A 19,167-nucleotide genomic window follows, 5' to 3' on the forward strand; every position below is an offset into this window, starting at 1 on the left:
GAAATCCCCTATGGCTATCAGCTGATTTTTTCAGCAGAAACTTTGCAGGTCAGAAGGGAGTGCCATAATTAGACCAGAGGGCCCTAACAGATATAGACAGAACATTCCATTAAAAACAAAACAAAACAAAACAAAACAAAAAAAACCCCAATATGCATTCTTTTAAAATGCACACAGAACATTCTCCAGGATACATCAAACGTTAGGTCGTAACACAAATCTCAAAAATTTTTTTAAAGAGACTGAAGTCCTATCAAGCATTTTTTCAACCATGACAATATGAAACTAGAAATCGATTATAAGAAAAACTCTGGAAAGGATACAAATACATGAAGGCTAAACAACATGCTATTAAACAATGAATGCATCAACAAAGAAATCAAAGAAAATTAAAAAAAATACACGGAGACGAATGAAAATGGAAACACTGCAGTGAGAATCTTTGGGATGTGGCAAAAGCAGTCCTAAGAAGGAAGTTTATAGCAATACAGGCCTATCTCAACAAACAATATGATTCTCAAACAATTTAAACTTGTACCTCAAGGAGCTGGAAAAAGAAAAAAGAACAAAGCCCAAAGCTAGCAGAAAGTAGAAAGAAGAAAATAATAAAGACTATAGTAGAATTAATTGAAAAACTAAAAATATAAAAACAAAAAAACCCCAGATGAAACCAAGAACTGGTCCTTTGAAATAACCAAAATTGATAATTCTTTAGCCAGACTCATCAGAAAAAAGAGAAAATTAAAAATGAAGAACTGATAGCAGAGAAATACAAAAGATTATGAGAATATGATGAAAAATTATATGCCAACAAATTGGACAACCTAGAAGAAACAGATAATCCTAATATACATCTCCCAAAAGTGATTCAGGGATGCCTGGGTGGCTCAGTCATTAAGCATCTGCCTTCGGCTCAGGTGATCCTGGGGTCCTGGGATCGAGCCTCGCATCAGGCTCCCTGCTCAGCAGGAAGCCTCCCTCTCCCACTCCTCCTGTATGTATTCCCTTTCTCATTCTGTCTCTCTCTGTCAAATAAAATCTAAAAAAGTGATTCAGGAAGAAATAGAAAATTTGAACAGACCAGTCACTAGTAAAGAAATTGAATCTGTAATCTAAAACTCCCAACAAACAACAGTCTGGGACCATGATAGCCTCACAGGTGAATTCTACCAAACATTTAAAGAATTATTCCAAAAAAACAGAATAGGAAGGAAAACTTCCAAATTCATTCTACAAGGCCATCATTTCCCTGACTTCAAAACCAAAGACACTGTTAAAACTAAAACAAAAACAAAACCCAAACCCCAGTATGATGAACATAGTGCAAAAACCCTCAACAAAATATTAGCAAACTATACACAACAATACATTAAAAAGATCATTCACCACAAACAAGTGAGATTTATTCCAGTGATGCAAGGGTGATTAAATATTTGCAAATGAGTCAATGTGATATATCACACTGACAAAAGGAAACATAAAACCTATAGGACCATTTCAATAGATGTAGGAAATGGGTGTAGAGGGAAAATACCTCAACATAATAAAGGCCATATATGAAAAACCCACAGCTAACATACTCAGTGCTTAAGAAACACGGGTTTTTCTCTAAGATCAGGAACAAGACAAGGATGTCCACTCTCACCACTTTAATTCGACAGAGTACTGCAAGTCCTAGTTGTAGCAATCGCACAAGAAAGAGCAGTTTCCGGGGCGCCTCAGGTGGGTGGCTCAGTGGGTTAAGCCTCTGCCTTGGGCTCAAGTCATGATCTCGGGGTCCTGGGATCGAGTCCCGCATCGGGCTCTCTGCTCGGCGGGGAGCCTGCTTCCTCCCCTCTCTCTCTCTCTGCCTGCCTGCCTGCCTACTTGTGATCTCTCTCTGTCAAATAAATAAATAAAATCTTAAAAAAAAAAAAAAAAAGAGCAGTTTCCAAATTGGCAAGGAAGAAGTTAAGCTAACACTATTTGCAGATGACATGCTACACCACATACAGAAAACCCTACAGACTCCACCAAAAAACTATTAGAACTGATAAATGAGTTCAGTAAATTTGCAGGATACAAAATTAATGGAATTTTATTACGTTTCTTCTATATGCTACTAACCATTTATACATGCACCACAAAGAATAAAATACCTAGGAATAAACTTAACTAAGGAGATGAAAGACCTATACTCTGAAAACTATAAGACTTTGAAGAAAGAAACTGAAGATGACACAAATAGGAAGATATACCATGCTCACAGATGGGAAGACTATCATTAAAATGTCCATACTACCCAAAGCAAACTAGATTCAATGCAATCCCTACAAAAATGCCAATAGCACTTTTCATAGAACAAGAATAAATAATCCTAAAATTTGTTTAGAACCACAAAAGACCTTGAATAGATAAATCTTGAGAAAGAAGAACATAGCCAGAGGTATCACAATTCCAGTTTCAAGATACGTGACAAAGCCGCAGTAATCCAAGGATGGTAAAATAGATACACAGATTGATGGAACAGGATAGGGAACCCAGAAATAAACCCATGCCTATACAGTCAGTTTATCACAAAGGCAAGAATTTAGAGTGGGGAAAAGACAGCCTTTTCAATAAATGGTACAAAAAAAAAAAAAAAAAAAACCTGGGACAACTGCTTGCAAAAGAATGAAATTGGACCCCTTTCTTACAACCCACACAAAATTAAACTCAAAATGGATTAGAGACCTAAATGTGAACTACAAAACCATAAAACTCCTGCAAGAAAACATAAGCAGTCACCTGGACATCACCCTTAGCAACATATTATAGATGTCTCCTCAGACAAGGGAAATAAAAGCAAACTTATTTGGGAGTACATCAAAATAAAAAGCTTTTGCGCAGTAAAGGGAACCATCAACAAAATGAAAGGCAACCTACAAAATGGGAGATGATATTTGAAAGCAAAATATCTGACAAAGGGTTAAAGTCCAAAATATATGGAGAACTTAACACAACTCAATACCAGATAGTTGGTTAACTCTCTTATTAAAAAATGGGCAGAGGACGTGCACAGCCATTTTTCCAAAGACATACAGGTGGCAAACAGACACATGAAAAGATGCTCAACCTCACTCATCATCAGGGAAATGCAAGTCAAAATCATAATGAGATATAACCTCACAACTGTCAGAATAGCTGGTATAAACAAGCAAACAAACAAAAACCAACCCAAAAAAACACATGCTGGTAAGGATGGGAAGCAAAAGAAACCCCACACACTGGGGTGGGCAGGTAAAGGTACAGCCCCTGTGGAAAACGGTATGGAAGTTCATCCAAAAAATTAAAAATAGAACTACCATACCAGTGAACTCACACTTACTAGGAAATTTCACATTCAAATACTAATTGGGAATGGGTTGAGCAGTCTTAGAGAGACCCTCAGGTTGAATAGACACAAGTGTGCTGTATGTGTGAATGCTTCAAATATACCTAAGATTTTGTCTTAGATTTTTTCTTCTGAGAAACTACTGCTTAATAAGATGGGTAATTACAGTGTTAGCTTAAAAAAATAAAAGCAGTATCATATCCTCCAGTAATTCTACGACTGGGTATTTATCCAAAGAAAACAAAAACACTAACTGGAAAAGATAAATGCACCCCTATGTTTACTGCAGCATGATTTACAATAACCAAGATAAGGAAGCAACCCCAGTGTCATCAATAGATGAATGAATGGGTAAAGTATATGTGTTTATGTGTTAAAGATACACACACAGTGGAATGTTACTTAGGCATAAAAAAAAAATGAGATTTTGCCACTTACAAGAACATGGATGGACCTAGAGGGTATTATGCCAAGTGGAGTAAGTCAGAAGAAGACAAATGCCATATGATTTCATTTATATATGGAATATAAAAAATAAAAGACTTAAATACAGAGCACCAACTTATGGTGGCCAGTGGGGAGGTATTTGGGGGACAGACTAAATAGATAAAGGGGATTAAGAGGTATAAACTTCCAGTTATAAAATGAGTAAGTCATGGAGATGGAAAGTACCGCATAGGGAGTAGAGTCAGTAATACTCTAAGAATGTTGTACAGTGACAGATGGTGGCTACACTTACTGTGGCAAGCAATGAGTAATGTATGGAATTGCTGAATCAATATGTTGTACACCTGAAACTAATATAACATTGGATGTCAACTATACTTCAATGAAAATAAAGAGGAGGTTCTATGAAGTTATATCTCACATACAGATTTTTATGACATTTTATGAAATGATAATGTACTATGGTTATGTAAGATGCTGTTAGCATAAGCTGGGTGAAGGGCACACGTGAACAATACACCATTTTTGTACTTCTTGTAAGTCTAAAATTATTTGTAAATAAAAAAAAAATTAGAGACAGAAGAAATGTTGGGCAACCAAGGCCGCTAGGGCTAGCCTGAGCAGGATGAGTGGCTCAGCCACAGGGTCTGCAACTGACCTGCCGTCTAAGACTTCCAGATGCTGCACCTAAGTTTCTAGCAGTTAATCGGTATAAACTGATGATCTGGCTGTCTACACACCTTGCTTTTGTCTTTGATGTTACTGGATGGGAAACTATAGTTATTTAAAAATATTAGAGTCATCAAAAGTCAGCCAGGTTTTCTTAACTACGTCTTTTCATACTTTAGAGCATTTAAAATATAAAGAAACATGTGAAGGTTAAACTGCAGTGACCCATTTTCTGCCACCCAGAATTATTAACATTTGCCACATATGCTTCCAGACTCCTTTTCTGCATATACACTTTGCTTTTTAATTGCAAGAATAAGTTAATGAATCTAATTGCAAAAAAAGAAATGGGTTTTATGGCAAACATACTGGAACATGGCTTTCCCAGAAAGGTGAAGGCTTAACGTTATCAAATGATGAGAATGTACAAGTTTTCTATAGTTATTCATCCTTTATTTTTAGGAAAAGATTACTCCTGTCTCTACCTTAGTCCTTTATAATATATACTTTAGGGTATTTTTCATACAATAAAGCAATTTACTTAATAAATGTTTCAATGAGTGAAGAATTTCATTCTCAAAGAAATGAGCAATCCAGTTTTTTTTAGTTTTCAGTATTCTCTAGATTCTTTTGGCTTAGTCTATTCTAAAAATTAGTAATTCTTTTCAAAGCAAAACAAATTTTAAAGTTCTACCTAATATGATTTACTATAAATTTTTCTCTGGTCATCGGTACAAAACATGTGGGTAGACTATATACACTTTATGATTATCACCAATGTCACCATTTTATTTTAAATTTCTTTTTCTATGTTTTCCCTTAGTTACTATAATATGCTTTCTTAATTTCTTTATGCCTTCTGTTTTCAAAAATTTTAATGTTTCACAAAGTTCCTTACCAGTCTGCCAAATCCATTACGGAAGGAAGCATATATTCCCCTAATATCCTCAAGCTTTTTGCAAACCAATGAATTTTATTTAAGTTTTAGGTTTACATTTAGGCTAAGTAACTAGCTGAGTTCATACTGTATTCAATAATTTGTTCAGTGTTTATTGAGCATATATATTGGGTGCATGAGAAAAAGGGAAGCAAGGAAACAACAACCCATATCCCCAAGTTGCTTAGAGGCTAGACACGAAACAGAGATTATTCAAAGAATCACACAAACGTCTAAACACACCTGAGACAGATCTTATGAAAGAGAGATTCATGGTGCTGTACTGCAGGCAGGGTGCAGGGGGTGGGGAACAGATTTAGTTGAGAAAGTTGAGGAATGCGTCCCTGAGAAACTGATGACTGATCTAAAGGTAGAGTTAACTGTTCCTGGCAGACAGTGTGATGCGTGGTAGATGGTTAAGTAGGAAAGATAATCCAGCTAGGGGGAACTGAATTTCTATGCACTAAAAATAATCATTGGGGTGCCTGAGTGGCTCAGTTGGTTAAGCATCCAACTCCTGATCTCAACCCAGGTCTTGATCTCAGGGTCATGAATTCAAGCCTCACCCTGGGTGTGGAGCATACTTAAAAAAAAAAAAAAAAAAAAATCACCGAGTCACTAAATGTTAAACCCCTTTTGGATGAGTAAACTGAAAGAGGTTAAATGATTTGCCCAAAACTCATACAGTGAGTTAATGAAGTTAAGGGCCTGTACTCAGATGTCTTCATTCCTCATCCAGTATTTTGTCTACTGTGCAAAGCTGCTTCCCCCTCTAACTTTGTTTCTTAATGCTTTGCTTTTTTGCATCAAGGGAAGTGTGCCAGGAATGATCCATTGAGTCAGCTGTCCGCTAGCAGTAGCAAAAATAGTAATTTAATCATCAAAAAGTTAAGTGAACCATTATAAGTAGATGGCTTTTGTCAGGAAGCAATAATGCAAAGTCACTCTTACCTTCAGCAAGAACACACAGAGGATAAATGGGCATCCACAGTGTCTGACTGAGCCAGGTCAAGACGGCATAGGATATCCCTATGACTGACAACATGCTGTAAGTGTACCTAAAACAAGACAAGGAGCTCAGAAACATCATTTCCCACTAATATCTGGGAGAAGAAGAGAAGAAAATACCTTACACTGTAATTAAACACAGAGATACAAGTGGAAAGTTTAAATTCCAAACCTTATTTTCTACCATTTAAGCAGGAGGTAAAAAATAAAAAAATAAAAAATAAAAAGTAAGGGGAAGGGAACTGTGTCAGTCTGGCTTGTCTCAGGGGTTGGATCATGGATAATTATGGAGGTAAACAAAGAAAAATGGAACCCTTACCCCTCAACAAATTACATGTTTCCCTGATGAGTGAATTTAGGTTCACTCAAAAGCTAAGCCCATTTTATCCAGCATGCAGCTGGGTTTTTAAAAACAGACAGACTTGTAAATATTTAGGTAATGAATTTTTAAAACACAAGTGTGACTTCCAAGTCCTTATTGGTCATCCTTCTGCTCGTGCAGTTGGGCTACGCTGTGTGATCAGTTAAAAGAGCCAGCCTTAGAAGCTTGTTTTGAGCGCAATAGGTGGTTTTAAAGCTGCCTTTAAAAGGAAGTAGGAGGAGGAAGTAGTCTGCATCTTTTTGTTTCTCTGACTAGGAGGTGGTTCTTAAGCTTAAGCGGACATCAGAATCACCCAGAGGTCTTGCTAAAGCACACACTGCTAGGCCATATGCCCAGAGGGTCTCATTCCATGGGTCTCAGGTACAGCCTGAGAATTTCTATTATAAACAAGCTACAGGTGATGTAGATGCCACATGGGGCTAGGGTCTGTACTCTGAGAACTACTGGAATAGGCAGTACGTAATATGGCAAAACAAAATCCAAAACCTTGAAAACATGAATGGAGAAAACTAAACCTTTCTCCCATTCTAGGACCTTGATTCCATTCCTCAGAGGCAATGACCAATGGCAGTTTCTTATATATCCTCTCAAATACTCTTGCAATTGCTTATCTGTGTATATAAAAACCATATACCAACAGTGCAAGCCTTCACTAAACATGGCATGTTACCAAACTTGATCTGTACCAATCTCGAAAACGGCATCTATTTTAAAGATTTTATTTTATTTATTTGACAGAGAGAGAGATCACAAGTAGGCAGAGCAGCAGGCAGGGAGAGGGGGGAAGCAGGCTCCCTGCTGAGCAGAGATCTGATGTGGGGCTCGATCCCAGGACCCTGAGATCACGACCTGAGCCGAAGGCAGAGGCTTTACCCACTGAGCCACCCAGGTGCCCCCGGCATCTTTTTTATTACAAGAGTAGATAAGCATCTTATATGTTTAAAGCCACTTTTGATGAAGTCCAGTGTATCTTTTTTCTTTTGTTGCTTTGTTTTTGGTGTCTAAGAATCCTCTGCCAAATCCAAAATCACAAAGGTTTACCTCTATGCGTTCTTGGAGTTTTATAGGTTTAGCTCTTACATTTAGGTTTTTTGATCCATTTTAATTTTTGTATATGGTGTAAGAATCCATGCAGATGGACATGTCATTGTCCCAGCACCATTTGTTGAAAAAACTATTCCCCCACCCCCATTTAATGGTCTTGGTCCCTTGTCAAAAATCAATAGACTATAAATGTGAGAATTTATCCCCAGACTATCAATTCTACTCTATGCTATAACCTTATGCCAGTATCACATTCTTGATTATTATTGCTTTGTAGTGAGTTCTGAAATTGAGATGTGTGAGTCTTCTAACTATGTTCTTCTTCAAGATTGCTTGGGCTAGTAAGTTCCTTGAATTTCCATATGAGTTTTAAAATCAGCTTTGCAATTTCTGCAAAGCAGCCAGCTGAGATTCTGATAAGGATGGCAATGAATATGTAGATCAATTTGGAGACTGTTGCAGTCTTATTACGTTTTCAACCCATAAACATGGGTTATCTCTTAATTCAGGTATTTTTAAACTTCTCCCAATAGTATTTTAAAGTTTTCAATGCGTTAAGTTCTGCACAACTCTTGTTAAATTTATTCCTAAGTACTTTATTTTTTGGATGCTATTATAAATGAAAATTTTCCTTAATTTTATTTTAGAATAGGTCATTGCAAGTGTATAAAACACAATATACAAAAATAGTTTTGCATATTGGTTTTGTATTCAACAACCTTTCTTTACCGGTTTACTAGTTCTAGTACTTTTAGTGGATTCCTTGTGATTTTATGTACAAAATCATGTAACCTGCTAACAGACTTTACTCCTTCCTGCCTTTCACATCATTTTCTTGCCTAACTGCCATGACGAGTATTTCTAGTACAATGTTGAATAGACATGGCAAGGGTTGTACACCCTAGTTTCACTCATCTTAGGAAGAAAGCACTCGTCTTTCAACATTAACAATCCTCTGGATGTGGGTTTTTTTTTTATAGATGCCCTTTTCTAATCCTTGCATTTATTTATTTAAGGTTTTACTTATTTGAGAGAGAGAGAGCATGCACAAGTAGAGGGGGGAGCAGAGGCAAAGAGAGCAGCAGACTCCCCACTGAGCAGAGAGCCCAATGTGGGACTCAATCCCAGGACCCTGAGATCATGACCTGAGCTGAAGGCAGATGCTTAACCAACTGAGCCATCCAGGTGTCCCTCTAGTCCTTGCCTTTAAAAAAAAAAAAAGGAATTTTAGGGTAAGTTGGGAAGATAATTGCACCCCAACATCACAGAGGGAAAAAAACTGAGTTTCGAAAAGGCTACATGCTTAGAAATTTTACTTCCAAGTTATGAGAAAAGAAAGCCTATGTATATACAAAGCTTGTACATGACTATTCATAATGATATTCCTCATAACCAGAAAGTATATCCATCAACTGAAGAATGGATAAATAAAAGTGGTATACTGCTATAACGGAATGTTATCCATAAAAGGAATAAAATACTGATAAAAAGGAATGAAATACTGATACATGTTATAACATGGATAAACCTTGAAAACATTATGCTAAGTGAAGGAAATCAGTCACAAAAAGCCACATACAGTATGGTTCCATTTATATGAAATGTCCACAATAGGCGAATTCATAGAGACAGTATGTTAGTGGTTGCCAGGGGCTGAGAGGAGAAAATGGGGATTTTACTGCTAAGGGGTTTGGGGTTTCTTTAGAGTGCAGTGAAAATGTCCTCAAATTAGTGATGATAGTTACACATCTTTAAATACACTAAAACCCACAAATTTTCTATTTTACGTGTGAATGTTGGGTGCCTGGGTGACTCAGTCGGTTAAGTGTCTGACTCTTGATTTCAGGTCTGGTCATGATCTTAGGCTCCTGAGATCAAGCCTTGTATCTGGCTCTACCTGAGTGTGGAGTGCACCTGCTTAAGATTCTCTCCCTCTCCCTCTGCCCCTCCCTACCCACACACTTGCTCTAATTAATTAATTAATTAAGAAATAAATAAAAGGTGAATGTTAAAGTACATGAATTATATCAATTCTTTTGTTTTTGAAGGTTCAGTGGGATGTCCAAGATTATACAGCAAGTAGTGGCAGTGGGATGCATCGTAAGATCTCCTCTGTTAAAAAGCCCTTCCATGACATCATGATACTACTCTCAATGTTAAAATCATTTTGTTCTCTAATGGGTTTAACTGTGCTCATTAGAGACTGAATTGACACCAAGAGAGTCAGGCATACCAGAGAACAGTATGTCAGAAGGTCCCAGTCCCAGATGGGGCTCCTTGTCTCATGAACACAAAGTCATGGGCTACAAAAGTCCATGAAATTCACCCCAAGTCTACAAAACTATCAGTTAAAAATGAGGAATAACTTACTAAATTATATATACAAAGAATGCTACTCCTTTTCATTCAACAAAACATTTCATTCTAACTCACTGTAAGGCTCAACCCATTACTCAGAAATACTTTAATTCAGCTAAGTTACTGACAACATAGTAAATGAATAATTTACGTAACTCAGCTAAAATGCTAGGGTGCTTTTGTTACCTACCCACACCCAGATCTTGCAAGTAGAAGGGGCAGTTCTCATTAGTGAAAGCCAAAGAAGCAGTTAGGATACCTCCCCAAGATGAGCCTCTGAGCAAAGGGGACTGTTTACCCCACTGCTGGTAGAGACAAGACTAGACCCATCTGTTTGCAAAGTTTTAGAAGTAGAAGGAAACTGAAGGTGATCTAGAGCAAAAGTTCTTAATCTGAGGTTCAAGGATTCCTAAGGAATCCACAAAATAACTTCAATAAGTCATTTGGACCCACTGGAATTGTATATAAAATGTATCACAGAGATAAAAGTAGAGCCTAGGGAATATAGTCAAATATTGTCAAATATTTCAAATATAGTCAAATTATTGAATATAGTCAAATATATTGAATATAGTCAAAATATTGTCATAACGTACGGTGACAGATGGTGACCGCACTTATCATGGTTGGTGCTGATTAATGTCTAGAACTGCCCAAATCAGGGGCACCTGGGTAGCTCAGTTGGTTAAGCATCTGCCTTCTGCTCAGGTCATGATCCCAGGGTCCTGGGATCCAGCCCCATGTCAGGCTCCCTGATCAATGAGGAGCCTGCTTCTCTCTCTCCCTCTGCTACTCCCCCTGCTTGTGCTTGCTCTGTCAAATAAAATCTTAAAGGGTGTCTGGGTGGCTCAGTGGGTTAAGCCTCTGCCTTGGGCTCAGGTCATGATCTCAGGGTCCTGGGATCGAGCCCCACGTCCGGCTCTCTGCTCAGCGGGGAGTTTGCCACCCACCCCGCCACCTACCTGTGATCTCTCTCTCTCTCTCTCTCTCTGTCAAATAAATAAATAAATAATCTTTAAAAAAAATTATACTTCAAAGAAAAACAACACAAAATAAATGTATGTGGAGATGCGTTCTTCCCCAGAGCGATGAGGCCCTGTATTTAAAGTATTCTGGAACTCACAGAAACCAACTTTGTAAATCCTAAGACATACCAGAAGTCTTGCTTTGCTTGTTACAATTACATGTACCAAAGCAATTTCAAGGAATGCCTTTCATTAGCAAGCAGCTGTGAGGTTTATCCCAAATTGGTGCTATGCCAAGTCTTCTGCTGGAAACCTGAATGCACTGATTTGCTCTTATAATACCACGGGAGGTTTGCATTACCTCCGACATGCCCATTGTGGAAAGCGCTAAGAATACATTTTGATATCAAGATAAAATAATTTGGAAAGGGGTTATGTTTTCCTCTCTCATTCAGGGTAACCAAATGAAGGCAGCTATTACTGGTTTCACTGTAGAAAAGCAACTTGGCTTTAAGATATTTTGCCTCCTTACCTAACCATATCCAATAGATTCCAAAAGATGAATAAAACACACACCACATATTTCTCTTGGACTTCCTCTTGACTGGTGATCACCACAAAGAGGATGATTATTCTCTCTGTGAGCTAACAAAGAAACAGCAAAGTCAAGAATTAGGATCATCTGTTAAGCATGTAGGTCATTTTCTAATTTCAAAAACCAGAGTTCCTCTTCAAAGTAAGTATGCTTTAACTGGAAATAGGTATGCCGAACTGTTAACATGATCTCTGAGGGAGTAGGGTTATAAGTCAATTTCATTTCCTCCTTGCTGTTTTTTGTATTCTCCAAATTATATATAATGAATAAAAACATATTTTATGTAATCAGGATATTTCTCCTCCTGCGATATATGCACACATGTTTTTATTCACTTTGGTAAGCTTTTATTATATGTCCACTATGTATTAGATGCCAAGGTTTTTATACACACACACACAGAAAGCAAGGTCCTTTCTCCAGAGGGTAGCAGTGGTAGGAGAACGTGGTGGTAGAATTATGACATAGTGTGAATAATGCTGTCATTTAAAGTGCTCTGAATGGGAGCACAGATGAGGGACATAACTGCCTGGGGAAAGGATGCACAGATTTATGAAGACAGGCAACACCTCAGTTGGATCTGAGAGAAGAGGCAAGAGTTTCTTAGGTAGACTGATTAGGAAAAAGGACATCCTAGGTTAGGGGAACAGGAAAAGCAAAGAGGCAGAGGTGTGAAAATGCAGGTGTATTAGGGAGTAAGGAGAACCTCTGGAGGCTAGGGTTGGGGGGAAGGCTCAGAAAAGGGAATAAATAGGAGATAAAATTGAAAACATGGCGGGTGCTGGGTTATAAAGGGTTCTGAATGACAGGCCAAGAAATTTTGATTTCATCTAAAAGGGAAGCTATTGTAGTTTTTTTTAAAGGGGTGGGTGGAGGGGGAAGAGAAGTAATATAATCCTAACCTTTATAAGCCAGTGGAAAATGAAAAGAATTCAACATCCACATTTTTTTCCAAGTCAGTAAGTACAAATCATTGAGAATTCACACACTATGACTTAGCTCCAATTACTGACCTCAAAAAATACGTTCTTCTTTCCCCATCTAAATATAATGAGCCTTCTTATAACATATTAATGCCCCCTGTACAGTCCACATTTTTTGTTGTTTTTTTAAACAAAACATTCTACTTTGCTCTCAATGGTCAAAGGAAAAGCATATTAGTGATGGGGAGGACTGCTTTATGTTTTTCAGTAGTTGTCCTTATTTTTAAGGCAGATCAAAGAGAAAAGAACAGAACCATTTGTGACTTAGAATCATAGGCTGTTAATCCTGGAAAATCACCTCACGCAGAGAAATCCGAGATTTGCCAACACTGGCCCACATGACCAGCTATGCTCTATCAGCATAGAGTGTACACGCTCTATCAGCAAGTGTGACCACAGCAGTGAGTCAAGAGGGTCTTTGCTTGGCTAAGGGAATTAGATATGATTCAAACCTTAGTCAATCTATAGAAGCCATCTACATAGCTGTACTGATTGTCAGTATTCCTTTAAAATGCCCTAGTTTCTTGATTTAATTATATATATATAATGAAGAATACTTAACTGCAACTATAATTACCAAATGATCCAAGCTTGCGGTCAATGACACCTGGCAGCCTTTGGATAAAAGATCTTAGCAGCAAACAAGTACTTAGGAACCACCTAATCTTATGTTTGGTCAGTGTCTGCTAATTAGGAAAATGATCTCCTTTTTTGATAAAAAATCTCAAGATACATATGCATGAGTGCATACACGTAACATATATTTCTAATTATATGGCTGACTACAGAAAGCAAAAACCTAGATAACTCTTGGTAAGATGGATCTCTAGGGTCCACTCTAGATTAGCCCAACCCTACCTTCTTACAAATAAAAAATTGGGGAACCAAAGAAGTGACTTGCCCTAGTGGCAGACCAGGAAACATGTATCCCAAGTTTTGTGGTTTCCAGATTTATAAGCTATCTGTGATGTCAGACTGCCCATTAACTGATGAGTACAGAGAGGGAAATCTAAAACAGAAATGGTGCTGTACAATAGAATTCATCCTGTTGAAAATCATGTCTTAAAAGGGGGTCGCCTGGGTGGCTCAGTCAGTTAAGTGTCTGCCTTCAGCTCAGGTCATGATCCCAGTGTCCTGGGATAGAGTCCCACATCGGGCTCCCTGCTCAGTGGGAGCCTCCTTCTCCCTCTGCCACTTCCCCCGCTGGTGCTCTGTCAAATAAATAAATAAAATCTTAAAAAAACACATCACTGCAGAGTGTGGCATGTTACTGATGCAATCCCAACTACACAGAAATTAGCACTCAGCATGCCATAAACCCCAGCATCACATACATACATGTGGGTATGTGAAGACCCCTGCCACAATGTCACTTTAATTAACCAAGTATCTGATGGTTAACTCTGACTTGACCATTCAATGGCAATACAATGGGAGAATTTATGTGGAGCTATTCTCGAAGTGGTAACAGCCATTATTTATTGGTTACTTTGTACAAGTTTCTGAAGATATATCATATCTCATTTAATCTCCATGACCCTAACAAATGAATGTTATTATTTTTTGCTGCCTTTTATAAAGGGGACTGCATTTTACAAAGTGAAAATGATGGGCACCTGGGTGGCTCAGCTGGTCACAATCTCAGGGTACTGGGATCGAGCCCCACATTAGGCTCCCTGCCCAGCAGGAAGTCTGCTTCTCCCTCTACCCCTCCCCACTCTTGTGCACATGCTCTTTCAAATAAGTAAATAAATAAATAAAATTTTTTTAAAAACAACAAAGTGAAAGCATCTTGCCTACAGATCTGCAATAAAAATCTGGACAATGTGATTCTAAATCCCTTGTTCTGAAACACTAACACATTTTCCCCTTTGTTATTTTATGTGCTATCCTTATGCCTAATATCCAGGTTATAGTCTATTGTTTCAAAAAGCCTTTCTTCAAAAATTAAACCTTAAAACAAGAACCTCCTACATATTCTAAATCAACACCAAAACACTTCTGAAGAATAGACTTTTTAAATTTATTCCCTTTTTATGTATAATAACTTGACCAGTTATTTGGAGCTTTACACTTGTGAGAACTTAGCACTTTGTCATTTTAAACAAATCCTAAGAGAACATGACTAATGGTCTTTTAGTGTTTAGTGTAGCTCAAACTAGGTAGAATACAAGTACAGTAAAAAAGAAAAAAAAACCTATTAGGCCAAATTAAAACACTGTCTTAATGTGGTCTGCTGAGAAGTATGGTAACTATAAAACAAAAATACTTTGCATTTTTAGGTTCTACTTGGGAATCCTAAATTCCAAATTAAGCAGTGACTAAATCTAAGTTGTTATTTAATAAATGGTAGCTGGCACTTCAGTTATCAATTATGTAGTTATAAACTACTCTCTCTAGTGGAGAGAATTTCTAGAATTAAGTAGCAGAAAAAAGAAATTAAGAGAACAATCACATTTACAATTATATAGAAAAAATAACAAAATACCCAGAAATAAATTTAGCCAAGGAGATGAAAGCTCTGTACTCCAAAAACTATAAAACTCTGATGAAAGAAATTGAAGATGACATGTAAATGGAAAGATATTCCACGCTTATGGATTAGAAGAACAAATATTGTTAAAATGTCCACACCACCCAAAGCAATCTACCCATGTAACACAATCCCTATCAAAATGCCAACAGCATTTTTCACAGAACTAGAATGAATAATTCTAAAATTTGTGTGGAACTACAAAAGACCTCAAATAGACAAAGCAATCTTGAGAAAGAAGGACAAAGCTGGAGATACTACAATCCCAGATTTTAGGATATACGACAAAGCTGTATTAATCAAAAGACAAAGCTGTATTAATCAAAATGGTATGGTACTGGCACAAAAACAGATACATAAATCAAGGGAACAGGATAGAGAGCCTAGAAATGAATCCATGCTCATATGGTCAATTAATCTGTAACAAAGGAGGCAAGAATACACAATGGGGGAAAGAGAGTCTCTTCAACAGATGGTGCTGGGAAAATGGGACAGTGACATTCAAAAGAATGAAACTGGATCACTTTCTTACACCACACACCAAAATAAACTCACAATGGGTCAAAGACCTAAACATGAGACCTGAAGCCATAAGAGTCCTAGAAGAAAATGTAGGCAATAATTTCTTTGACATCAACCCTATAGTTTTTCTAGATAGGTCTTCTTGGTCAAGAGAATTAAAAGTGAAGTTGAACTACTGAGACCCAAATAAACTTCTGCACTGTGAAGGAAACCATCAGCAAAAAGGCAACCTACTGAGTGGGAGAAGATATCTGCCAATGATATATATCCTATAAGGCACTAATTTCCAAAATATAGAAAGAACTTCTACAAGACCAAATACACCAAATAATTTGATTAAAAATAGGCAGGGGACCTCAACAGACATTTTTCCAAGGAAGACATACAAATGGCCAACAGACACATGAGAAGATGCTCAATATCACTCATCATCAGGGACATGCAAATCAAAACCACAACGAGATACCACCTCATATCAGTTACAATGGCTAAAATAAAAAACACAGGAAATAAGTATTAATGAGGACATGGAGAAAACGGAACCCTCGTGCACTATTGGTGAAAATGCCTGTGGTGCAGTCACTGTGGAAGACAGTATGAAGGTTCCTTAAAAACTAAAAATAGAATTACCATATGACCCAGTAATTCCACTACTAGCTATTTACCCAAAGAAAATGAAAACACTAATTTAAAAAGATATACACACCCCTATGTTTATTGCAGCATTATTTACAATAGCCAAGGTAAGGAAGCAACCCAGTGTCCATCCATAGAAAATGGCAAAAGATGTAGTATAATTATATATAATGGAATATTTTAAAAAATTATTTATTTAAATTCAATTTAGTTAATATAGTGTAGTATTAGTTTCAGAGGTAGAGTTTAGTGATTCATCAGTTGCATATAATACCCAATGCTCATTCCATCAAGCGACCTTCTCACCCAACTACCCCATTCCCCCCTCCCCCCGCCAACTCTCAGTTTGTTTCCTATATCTAAGGGTCTCTTAAGGTTTGCCTCCCTTTTTAAAAATTTTTATTTTTAAATATTTTTTAAAATTTATTTGAAAAAGAGAGTGTGCACAAGCTGGGGGAGGGGCAGAGGAAGAGGGAGAAGCCAACAGCCTGCTGAGTGGGAGCCTGATGCAGGGTTTGATCCCAGGACTGAGATCATAACCTGAGCCAAAGTCAGCCGCTTAACCTACTGAGCCACCCAGGTGCCCCAACTCCCTGTTTTTATCTTATTTTTCCTTTCCTTCTCCTATGTTCATCTTCTTGTTTCTTAAATTCTACATATGACTGGAATATAACTCAGCGATAAGAAAATGAGATCCTGCCATTTGCAACAGCCTGAATAGACCTACAGCATATAATGCTAAGTGACATAAGTCAAACAGAAAGACAAATACTGTATGATTTCACTCATATTTCACTCAAATAAACAAACAAAATGGAGAAAAAAACCAGACTCAAATACAGAGAACAAACTGATGGTTGCACAAGGGGATGTGGGTGGGGGGAATGGGTGAAATAAAGAGGATTAAGAGACACTTACTGCGATGAACACTGAGTAGTGTATAGAATTGCTGAATCATTGTATACCTGAACTATAACACATTAATTTTGCTTCATTTAAAAAAATAAAAATTAGTTTTAGCCTCAAAGACTATTATTTTACTAAAATAATAACCCAAACTATTTTGATCCTATGAACTTTTGTTGAGAACTTTAGAAACATATCTTTAATGTGTTCAAAACCACCAATTACTTTCTTCTATGAGACATAAGTATTTACATATTTCTATTTACATTTTTTTTTTATTTATCGTTCAGTAGATACTTATTGAGTGCAGTACTCTGGGTCCTGGAAGTTGTAGCTATGAACAAGACCAAGTTCCAGCCCTCAGAGTATTTCCATCCTACTTGGGAGATACACAGTAAGCAAATTTAGAATAGTTTAGAGTTCAAGACAAATAGCCTAAATCCAAATTTTCACTCCACCATCCACAATATATGCGGCCTTGAGTAATTTATTTAGCTTTTGTGTTAAGTAATCATACTGCAGATAATAATTAGCATTAGCATTATATAGTAAACTATAAAAGACAAGGTTATGATTGAAGATTTGAAGATTAAGTGAGTTAATGCACATGAAGAATGTAGAGAACTATGTGGCACATAAAAAGCCCTAAATAAATGTAAGTTATTACTAATTAAAAAAATATAACTTAACATAGTGATTAGTATATTTACAGAAAATATATTTTTCTATATGGATCATTAAGACTATCACTGAATAAAAAAAGGTTAATCTCAGCATTTTTTACAATTTTTTAAGGATTTTATTTATTTATTTGAGACAGACAGAGAGAGAGAAAGCATGAGCAGGGGGGAAGCAGAGGGAGAGGGAAAAGCAGACTCCCTGCTGAGCCAGGAGCCCAATGTGGGGCTTGATTCCACGACACTGGGATCTTGACCTGAGCCGAAGGCAGATGCTTAACCATCTGAGCCATGCAGGTGTCCCTAATCTCAGCATCTTTAAAATTATGCTATAAATACAGTTTTATAATAATCACACTGAAGAATTCCATGGATCAAATAAAAGAAATCTAAAAAAAAAAATCTAAAATCTTACCTACAGAGCAAATTAGGTCATTCATTCCCAGGAGGCTTCAACACCGAGAACGTCAGCTTGACACAATCCCCAGTACAGTTTTTATCTAACAGTACAAATGTGTTCTCAACTCAAAACTGGAGAGAAAACCCATATGACTATATGGAAAGCCAGATTATTTAATCTAGCAATGCAAAGAGGCACCTGCTTCACAGCTAAAAAGAAATCAGGGTGAAACTTGGCTATTTTCCTTGAAGGGTTTATGTTAAGACACCCTTGATATTATTTTCGTATTTGTTCTAAGAATCTAGAACTGTGAAAAATCTTTGGAGTGATTTTTGGCAAGCAGACCCTTGCCTGCCCTTAGCAGAAATAGGTGATATTCATAAATATAAAAGCAGTTTTTGCAATTTGGGTTTGCAAATGAAGTCTTTGTGGGCACAGTAATCTGGGGATAGTAATTCCTAGTGTTTTGATTTATGGATTTTTCATGTTTTGTAAAATTAACACATGTGCAACAGTGTTTCCTACAATGCAACGGACAAATGCATTTTAATTTAGTCATTTTAATTCAGTTATATATGAAGTCATTTTAATTCAGTTATATATGAAGTCTTTGAATTTCAAGCATTTCTCAAAAGGTAAAGGAGTAAATGGGATTACTTGGAGGGTTTCCTAAATGTACATGAGTCGAAAGTCCCCATCCGAAGGCTAGTTTTGTGGATATTTTCCCATCTCCTGGAGTTGAGAACAACCCAA

The 19,167-nt window shown here is 37.1% G+C and overlaps 1 protein-coding gene across 1 annotated transcript in view; it reads right to left on the minus strand.

The window, feature by feature from the left end:
- HACD4 (3-hydroxyacyl-CoA dehydratase 4) overlaps positions 1–19,167 on the minus strand; it is a 35,773-nt gene that overhangs the window by 7,454 nt on the left and 9,152 nt on the right. The window contains exons 3-4 of the mRNA XM_080819445.1: positions 11,695–11,807; positions 6,357–6,463 (exon numbers count right to left, since the gene is read on the minus strand). Of these exons, the coding sequence (XP_080675571.1) occupies positions 6,357–6,463; positions 11,695–11,807 (220 nt within the window). The remainder of the gene's footprint in view (positions 1–6,356; positions 6,464–11,694; positions 11,808–19,167) is intronic.

The sequence above is a fragment of the Martes martes genome (assembly GCF_963455335.1).
Source record: "Martes martes genome assembly, chromosome: 12".
Lineage (NCBI taxonomy): Eukaryota > Metazoa > Chordata > Mammalia > Carnivora > Mustelidae > Martes > Martes martes.